The 10,113-nt window shown below is 42.8% G+C and overlaps 1 protein-coding gene across 1 annotated transcript in view; it reads right to left on the reverse strand.

The window, feature by feature from the left end:
• The window catches only part of LOC145399853 (uncharacterized), a 143,114-nt gene extending 138,404 nt beyond the window's left edge, over positions 1-4,710 (reverse strand). The window contains exons 1-3 of the mRNA XM_080272432.1: positions 4,620-4,710; positions 526-1,599; positions 39-280 (exon numbers count right to left, since the gene is read on the reverse strand). Of these exons, the coding sequence (XP_080128558.1) occupies positions 39-280; positions 526-1,599; positions 4,620-4,710 (1,407 nt within the window). The remainder of the gene's footprint in view (positions 1-38; positions 281-525; positions 1,600-4,619) is intronic.
• Between the last annotated feature and the right edge of the window lie 5,403 nt (positions 4,711-10,113).

The following is a 10,113-nucleotide window of genomic DNA, read 5'->3' on the forward strand; positions in this document are numbered from 1 at the left end:
TAATATATCTTATATAATAGTCCATTTTCCATAATTACCTTTGCCTTACCCTTCTTGTCTAACCACTTTCCATCCTGGGCCTTCTCAAACCATCGCTTCAGGGTGACGTCCTCTTCCTGTGCCTTCTTCATGTCGGCTGGAGTCATCCGTAGCTGGTCTGTTAGGTCAAAACTTCGTAGTGTCTGTCGTGGTCGGGAGGTGTGCTTCGCTGCTGCCCTGGTCACCACAGCACTGACAACCTTTTCCTTAAAAGGATCATTATCAACGAGCGGTGTAGCATCTGCAATGTTGCCAATTATGAGGTCATATATAGGAGTCTCCATGCACACAGCGACAGCTCTACCAGAATAGTAAGGGAGACTATGGTGATTTCAGCTAAGGGATACTTGCACACTTGGGAGTCTATCAGCTTAACTAAACAATGTTTCCCTGTTAAGCACTCCCGTGGTACTAAGCTTTTCCTCACTACCACTGTACTACAGCCTGTGTCTCGTAGTACCTCCACCTCCTTACCACACATAGTACCTCGTGTAGTTGGCATGGCTGCTAGTGCACTCACCACCTCTACAACATGTCCACAGCCCAATACTTCTGCATGCGCACATACATCCCTCTTTTTCTCTTTACTATCATTATATCTTGATTTGGTAGGGCAATCATAGGATTTATGGCCAACTTTGTTGCACTTATAACATTGCACCCCCTTACCAAAAGTTGTAGTGTAAGCAGACCTTCCTGCTCGTTTTAAGTCTCCATCGTCCTTGGTTGCTTCCTGACCTTTGTGGGTGTGCTGGCTATTGGTCCGGGCGTTCTGGTACAATCCTCCGTGGGCGGTGGCATACCTCTCTGCCTTCTCTCTCATGTCATCGAAAGAAAGAGGCATTTTCTCACGAATATACATTTGTAAAGGTTTACCACACATTTTCAGAAATTGCTCCGAGATAAATAAGTTCGTTACACTCTCATAAGTCTTTTCACAGTGCTCCGATAGTTCAATCCACCGGTTAAGGAAGTTACGCAGGCGAGTTAAGTACTGATCCACATTTTCACCACGTTGTGGACGAGCTGAACGAAACTTCTGTCTAAAACCTTCCTCTGTACATTCAAACCGAAGCAGTAATGCCTTTTTAACCTTCTCATAATCCCCCACCTCATCTTGACCTAAACGAGAGTACACTTCTAAGGCAATTCCTTTTAAGTATGAACCCATAAGGACCGCCCATGATTCTTTTGGCCAACCGGCAGTCTTCGCAAACAACTCAAACCGGCACAGATAGGCATCTATATCGTCGTTTTCATCATCGAACACTGGTAACTGCGGACCTTTCGCTCGAACACCAGGTGGTGCTGTATTAACAATAGAGTCATGCCTATTCATTGCCTGTAGTCTAGCATGCTCGAGCTGGAATTGTCTATCCTTTTCACGTTCACTGGCCTCTCGTTCACGTTCTTCACGTTCATGTTTACGTTCCCGCTCACGTTCGCGTTCCTGATGTTCACGTTCCTGTTTCTGCAATTCACGTTCGCGCTCCTCACGCTCCTGGATTTCTTTTGCGTGTGCAATTTCTCGTTCACGTGCTTCACGTTCACGTTGTCGATCTTCACGTTCACGTTGTCGATCTTCACGTTCACGTTGTCGATCTTCACGTTCACGTTGTCGATCTTCACGTTCACGTTGTCGATCTTCACGTTCACGTTGTCGATCTTCACGTTCACGTTGTCGATCTTCACGTTCACGTTGTCGATCTTCACGTTCACGTTGTCGATCTTCACGTTCACGTTGTCGATCTTCACGTTCACGTTGTCGATCTTCACGTTCACGTTGTCGATCTTCACGTTCACGTTGTCGATCTTCACGTTCACGTTGTCGATCTTCACGTTCACGTTGTCGATCTTCACGTTCACGTTGTCGATCTTCACGTTCACGTTGTCGATCTTCACGTTCACGTTGTCGATCTTCACGTTCACGTTGTCGATCTTCACGTTCACGTTGTCGATCTTCACGTTCACGTTGTCGATCTTCACGTTCACGTTGTCGATCTTCACGTTCACGTTGTCGATCTTCACGTTCACGTTGTCGATCTTCACGTTCACGTTGTCGATCTTCACGTTCACGTTGTCGATCTTCACGTTCACGTTGTCGATCTTCACGTTCACGTTGTCGATCTTCACGTTCACGTTGTCGATCTTCACGTTCACGTTGTCGATCTTCACGTTCACGTTGTCGATCTTCACGTTCACGTTGTCGATCTTCACGTTCACGTTGTCGATCTTCACGTTCACGTTGTCGATCTTCACGTTCACGTTGTCGATCTTCACGTTCACGTTGTCGATCTTCACGTTCACGTTGTCGATCTTCACGTTCACGTTGTCGATCTTCACGTTCACGTTGTCGATCTTCACGTTCACGTTGTCGATCTTCACGTTCACGTTGTCGATCTTCACGTTCACGTTGTCGATCTTCACGTTCACGTTGTCGATCTTCACGTTCACGTTGTCGATCTTCACGTTCACGTTGTCGATCTTCACGTTCACGTTGTCGATCTTCACGTTCACGTTGTCGATCTTCACGTTCACGTTGTCGATCTTCACGTTCACGTTGTCGATCTTCACGTTCACGTTGTCGATCTTCACGTTCACGTTGTCGATCTTCACGTTCACGTTGTCGATCTTCACGTTCACGTTGTCGATCTTCACGTTCACGTTGTCGATCTTCACGTTCACGTTGTCGATCTTCACGTTCACGTTGTCGATCTTCACGTTCACGTTGTCGATCTTCACGTTCACGTTGTCGATCTTCACGTTCACGTTGTCGATCTTCACGTTCACGTTGTCGATCTTCACGTTCACGTTGTCGATCTTCACGTTCACGTTGTCGATCTTCACGTTCACGTTGTCGATCTTCACGTTCACGTTGTCGATCTTCACGTTCACGTTGTCGATCTTCACGTTCACGTTGTCGATCTTCACGTTCACGTTGTCGATCTTCACGTTCACGTTGTCGATCTTCACGTTCACGTTGTCGATCTTCACGTTCACGTTGTCGATCTTCACGTTCACGTTGTCGATCTTCACGTTCACGTTGTCGATCTTCACGTTCACGTTGTCGATCTTCACGTTCACGTTGTCGATCTTCACGTTCACGTTGTCGATCTTCACGTTCACGTTGTCGATCTTCACGTTCACGTTGTCGATCTTCACGTTCACGTTGTCGATCTTCACGTTCACGTTGTCGATCTTCACGTTCACGTTGTCGATCTTCACGTTCACGTTGTCGATCTTCACGTTCACGTTGTCGATCTTCACGTTCACGTTGTCGATCTTCACGTTCACGTTGTCGATCTTCACGTTCACGTTGTCGATCTTCACGTTCACGTTGTCGATCTTCACGTTCACGTTGTCGATCTTCACGTTCACGTTGTCGATCTTCACGTTCACGTTGTCGATCTTCACGTTCACGTTGTCGATCTTCACGTTCACGTTGTCGATCTTCACGTTCACGTGCTTGTTCTTCACGTATAAACGCGTGTAGTTGATCACCCTCATAACCTAATTCACGACCTAAATCTAATAATTCTTTTGTAGACATAGTAAATAAATACTAAATTAGAATAACCCAAATAATACCTGCGTAAGCCTGGTCCTGTCACGGTCGCCAAATTGTCATAAAACTCTTAACCGAGCAGTAATATGCTCCCCAGAAATATTATCAATAGAGTTTTATAAGGTTCTTTGCATCATTGCACACTAAATCCTTACTGACCAGGCAAACACAGGTATCATCAAACAAAGTAAAGTTTTCATATCTATATATTCAAAACAAATATTCACAATATTTACAATCAAATAAATTACTTGTCTTTAATGTCGGGTAACTTCAAACCAGCACTTCACCTCTGCCATTGTTAAAGGTACCTCAGACAATTAATAACCTCAAAGTTCGTTATTCTTATTAAAAGTCAGTATACTTAAGCAGAAACAGAGTCTTAAATGCATATTACAAGAATATCAAATAAATTTGTATATTAACGTTAAGTTAAAGTTAATAATGAAGGAATGATTGAGTCGGGAGTCACTGGAGCACGGCCCAGCCTCTGACCACCACACACCTTCCCGCCACCGACCGTAACCTTTCTGTTCCTCACTGACCGCAGCCATTAACTTACTAAATAAATTGAAATCATCACTGATTCACAGCACTGCAACAATTTCTCAAATAAATTCAATTGCACTCGATTCCAAAGTAGAATCACACGGAACGGTATACAGCTGCACTAGACACTCGTGGCGGTGGTGGTTAGTCCGAGCAAGGGCAGGGCTGCCAGGTGACTGCCGACTCGAAGCTGGTGAAATCCCTCCTCACCTCCTATTGGGAAAATGAACTTAACTTTAATACCGACTCGAGAACTAATGAAACATTGATGCATGAAAATGAATCTACATATCCAACAGTCACACGCTGGCTGTGACAAGGATGTAATAATGAGAGACGGGGGACAGGACTGGCTGTGGTAGTATTGGTTGTTGTGGTTTATTTAATCCGTTAAACAATACCATTAATGGTCAACTCATCAGGAGTTACGTGCTGGCTTATGAGCCTCTGTTTCGGGTAGACACACCGGCTGTCTTGTGGTGACTAGTTTGACTGACGAGTGTCCTTGTTTGTTGTGTTTTGACGCGTGTGAAGACAAGGCCAGGAATATCAGGCATCATATCAACACCTGTGTGACTTGTAGTGCAGGTGTGGCTGACTTGAGAGGCAACAACGGCATTATAAGGCGAGTATACCAAGAATTACACGAGATTAGGTTACTGGCGTGATCTTGTCGGTAGGTAGATACGTAAGTAGGTGAGTGAGGGAAGATCTTTACAAGATTTTTTTATCTTGTACGTAGATGGATAAGTAGGTAAAGTGAACAAGGAATATATATTTAGGTAAGAAGGATGAAATAAGCAACTTGCAATTATGATGCCCTGGTAGTAACGGCAGCCCACGTGTTTGTACAATGTGTTGCAGCTTTGGCATCGTATTCATAAGCATTCATGAGCCTAAGTTGTTTATACATTTGTCTTCACTCATACACCCACAAAACACTTCACAACCTAACTCAAGAAAATATTTACGAAAAAAATTACGATGAGACTATTCATTACAGTAATTGCTAAGGAGACTGGTTCTCGTGAGAATTGGTTAAGATCCTTTATGAATACAGGCGCTAGTTACAGTAAGCAAGACAATAAAAAGCTTTCCCAGGAGGATGGGAAGATAGGAGATGGGAGGAAAGGGAGAGGGAGAGGAAGAAAGAGAGAGATGAAGAATGGGAGAGGGCCTGAAAGGGAAGAAGGAAAGAACAAATAAGGTCAAAGAGAAAGATAGGGTGAGCAGAAGAGAGAGAGGAAGAAAGGGAGACATGGGAGGAGGGAAAGAGGAGAAAGTAAAAGAAAAGGAGAGACCAAAGAAGAGAAAGGGAAGGAGGGGAGAGGGAAGAAGGAGACAGGAAGAAATGCGAGAGAGAATGTAGGGGAGAGGAGGGGAATGGTGAGAGATCAAGAAGGAAAGAGAGGAGAAAAGGAGAAAGCAAGAAGAGACAAGGGAACTGAAGCTGAGATGAGGACGAGGAAAAGGAAAAGCTGAAGAAGAGAAAGGGGAAGGACTTAGAGGAAGTATAAGTTGAAGGAAGGAGAGAAAGGATAAGAGATGTGGAAGAAAGTGGTAGAGAGGGAGGGAGAAAGAAAGGGTGGGGAGAAAGAAGAGTCAAATTCCCGGTTTGAGTGAGTGAGGAGATTCAGTCGTGATCACTAATTAGGAGAAGTGGGGTCATTTTAACCCCCCTAAGTACACACTCACCCTGATCCTTTGTGGAGAGAGAGAGAGAGAGAGAGAGTGGTAAGACAGATACCGGTATGTAAGTTCTATCCCTTCCCTACGATGCCGTCTTTTATTAATTTATTCTTGCTGCTGCCAGACGATTTTATTCAGCTAAGGACAGCCTCGTTGTGGTAAAGGGAGGGAGAGAGGGAGGGGGCAGGAAGAGTGGGAGGGAGAGAGGGAGGAAGGGAGGTATACAGGGAGAGAGGAAGGGAGGCTGGTGGAGAGTAAGGGAGAGAAGGGAGGCAGAGAACGAGTGAGATACAGAACAAGGTAGGGAGAGGAGATATATGGTAAAGAGAGGAAGGAAGTGAAGAAATGAGACAGAAAGGGAGGGAGAGAGGGATGGAGAGAGCATGACAGTTGGTATGTAAAGAGAGAGGAGTATGGGAGAGAAAAGAGAAGGGAGAAAGGGAGACAGAGGAGGAGGGAGGAATGGAAATAGAGGGAGAAAGAGGTAAGGTGACAGAGGAAGGGAGAGAGAGGGGGAGGGAGGCAAGTACAGGGAGAGATAAAACATACAAGGCAGCTCTTATCTCAGGGTGCAAATAGAGCTGAAGAAATAGATAAGAAAACCAGGGGAGGGAGAGAGGCAGGTAGAAAGGGAGGGATGCAGGGAGGGAGGAAGGGATAGATGTGGGGAGAGAGGGGGGGAGGGAGGGAGAGGAGGGAAGAACAGGAAGGTATTGTTCACGGTGAGGGAAAGTTAAGAGAGGAAAAAGTACTCCAGGTAAATTACGGAGGGATCAGATGACAGGGGAGAGAGAGAGAGAGAGAGAGAAAGTATTCTCGTAAGGAAGTGTGTATGTAATGCCGGTCAGAAATTCCTGTACATTTCTGGGTTCTGAAATTATTAAGCAAATTTCAACCTCTTTTGGTTTTTAATGTTTACCTTACAAGATAACTTTGGTTTTAACTCTCTCTCTCTCTCTCTCTCTCTCTCACACACACACACACACACACACACACACACACACACACACACACACACACACACACACACAGGTGCATTGGTAACGTTCCCGCTTGCCAACTGGTGGACGGGAGTTCGCGCGTCGCTCAGGTTGCGAAAAGTTTCACTTACGAAGTGGGTGGTTACTGTCCCCCTAGAGCAAGGGGACGGGTGTGTGCGTGTGCGAAAGTCACAGCCTTGCCCTTAGATCGGACTATATGAGCTCTCAGCTCTCTTCCGGGAGGGTAAGAAGCTGACCATCACGACCATCAAGTGATCCTGACCGACCCGGTGAATTACACACACACACACACACACACACACACACACACTTCAGCCCTCCATCCCTCAATCCCTTCAATCCGATGACGTATTTTCCCATATATTTTAACTCTACAAACACCTTCGCACTGTTTATGAAGGACGTATTGAGGAGGTAAATGAAGGTGTGTGTGTGTGTGTGTGTGTGTGTGTGTGTGTAATCAAGGTATCATGCAGTAGTCACATAAAGTAAGTGTTGGTAAGTGGTGTGTGTGTGTGTGTGTGTGTGTGTGTGTGTGTATCATGCGGTAGTCATATATTAGGGTAAGGGTTTGTAAATGGTGTGTGTGTGTGTGTGTGTGTGTGTGTGTAATCAAGGTATCATACAGTAGTCACGTATAGTAAAGTAAGTGTTGGTAAGTGGTGTGTGTGTGTGTGTGTGTGTGTGTATCATGCGGTAGTCACATATATTGGGGTAAGGGTTTGTAAATGGTGTGTGTGTGTTCTTACCTAATTGTTCTTACCTAATTGTATCTTTACAGGAATGAGTCAAGCTCGTACTGTCCCGTGTCTTAGACCATATTTACCGTACATATCCTTAAATTTGTGAATTGTTTTGGCACACACTATTTCATTCGGTAGTGCATTCAATTGATCAATTGCTCTGTTTGGGAAACTGAATTTCCTTACGTCTTTATCACCTCTCTTCTTATGCAGTTTTTTGCTGTGTCCTCTTGCTGATGCTTCTCCATATGTTAAGTAATCATTTATGTCTATTTTCTCCTTTCCTGATATGCATTTATATAGCATTATCATGTCACCTCTTTTCCTTCTCTCCTGTAGTGTTGGTAGATTCAGTTTATTTAGTCTTTCTTCGTAGCTTAGGTCCCTTAAGCTTGGTATCCATCTTGTAGCGGCCCTTTGAACTTTTTCAATCTTGTCTATGTGCTTTTTGAGATGAGGACTCCAGACTACTGATGCATATTCCAGGGTTGGTCTAATGAATGATGTTATTATCCTTCTTAGCATGTCTTCATTTATGTATGTGAATGCTATTCTCATATTTGCAAGCAGTGTATACATGTTCCGTACCTTCTCGCTGATGTGGTCAGCCGGAGATAGTCTGTTATTGATAATCACACCTAGGTCTTTCTCTCTTTCTGATGTATATAGGGTTTTATTTCCTAACTTATAATCCCAATCAGGTCTTTTTCCACTTTTACCAAACTTGATTACATGACACTTGTCCACATTGAATTCCATTTGCCATGTACTACTCCATTCATGAAGTTTATTTAATTCTTCTTGTAGCTCTTTACAAGAGTCTGTGTTAGTAATTCTCCTTTGTATTTTTGCATCATCTGCAAACATATTCAGATAGCTCTCATTTCCAGTGTTACTGTTTATATCATTTATATACACTAAAAACATGATTGGTGCCAGCACTGAACCCTGTGGTACTCCACTAGTCACTTCTTTCCATGATGAGTAGTTTCCTCTTAGTACTGTCCTCATTTCTCTTTTTATGTGAAAGTCTTGCATCCAACAAAACAGTTTGCCTCGAATTCCTCCTTGATGGTACAGTTTCCATAAAAGTCTTTGGTGTGGTACTGTGTCAAAAGCTTTCTTGAAATCTAAATAGATACTATCCACCCATCCTTCCCTTTCCTGTATTGTGTTTGTTACTCTGTCATAGTAGCTCAACAGATTAGTAACACATGATTTTCCTTTTCTGAAACCAAGCTGTCTTTCTGTTATCATACTGTGTTCTTCTAGATGATTTACCCAAGCTTTTCTTATAAGTTTTTCTAATACCTTGCTTACAACACTGGTCAGTGATACTGGTCGGTAGTTGAGTGGATTCTGTCTATTTCCTTTCTTGAATAAGGGGACAATATTTGCTTTTTTCCAAATATCAGGTAGTTTACCTTGACTCAAGGATTTCTTGAAAATTAAAAATAATGGTTTACATAACTCCTTTGCACATTCTCGTAATACCCAACATGAAATTTCATCAGGACCACTTGCTTTTCCTCTGTCTAATCTACTTAACTCCTCCTGTATTACTTTTTCTGCTATTTGTATATCTGGTAGTATGTGTGGACATGCGTGTTCCACATAGTCCCTCTCAAAATTTTTTTCTTCTGTAAAAACTAATTGGAAATTCTTATTTAGTGCTTCACAAATATCTTTCTCTTGTGTATAAGTGATTCCCTCGTCCGTAATGGATTGTATTATATCTTTTACTTTAGTTTTGCTTCTGATATAGCTGTAAAACAGCTTTGGTTGATCACTACTTTTATTTATTATATCCTCCTCAAACTGTTTTTGGGCTTCCCTCCTTATTCTTGTATAGTCATTTCTTGCCTGTTTGTAATTATTGTACGCCCTTTCACTATTGTGTCTTCTGTATCTATTCCACAACAAATCTCTTCTTTCTTTTGATTTTTTACATTCTGTATTGAACCATTTCTGTATTTTCTTATCTGCTTCTTTGTGCTGTGGGATATACATCTGGACTCCTGTTTCATAAAATTCACAAAATTTTTTATATACAGCATTTAAATCTTGTCCTCTAAGCTCATTTTCCCAATCAACTTCTAAGAAATACTTCTTTAGGTCTTGATAATTTCCCTTTTTATAGTTTAGGCTCTTTTTGTAACTATCATTGCTGTTTAATGTGTCATATGCTATCCTGAAGTTATAGTTTAGTACTGCATGATCGCTTTTGCCGAGTGGAGGGTGATATATTAAACTATCAATATCATTTTCTTGCCTTGTAAATATTAGATCTAGCACTGAAGGTACATCAAGTCCTCTTTTTCTGGTGGTTTCCCTCACATGTTGCGTTAAGAAAAACTCTTGTACGAGATCCAGGAGCTTTTGGTCCCAACAGCTTTCTTGGCTATTTATATCTAGAGTATTCCAATTTATATTTGTATTGAAGTCCCCAGTTAGTATAATTCTTTCCGATTTCTCTTCCATTTTATGTAGCAGTGATCTTACACTCTGAATTGTACTCTCTGCCAGG

Source organism: Coenobita brevimanus, chromosome 50 (genome assembly GCF_032717465.1).
Source record: "Coenobita brevimanus isolate Jiangsu-jjx chromosome 50, ASM3271746v2, whole genome shotgun sequence".
Classification (NCBI taxonomy): Eukaryota; Metazoa; Arthropoda; class Malacostraca; order Decapoda; family Coenobitidae; genus Coenobita; species Coenobita brevimanus.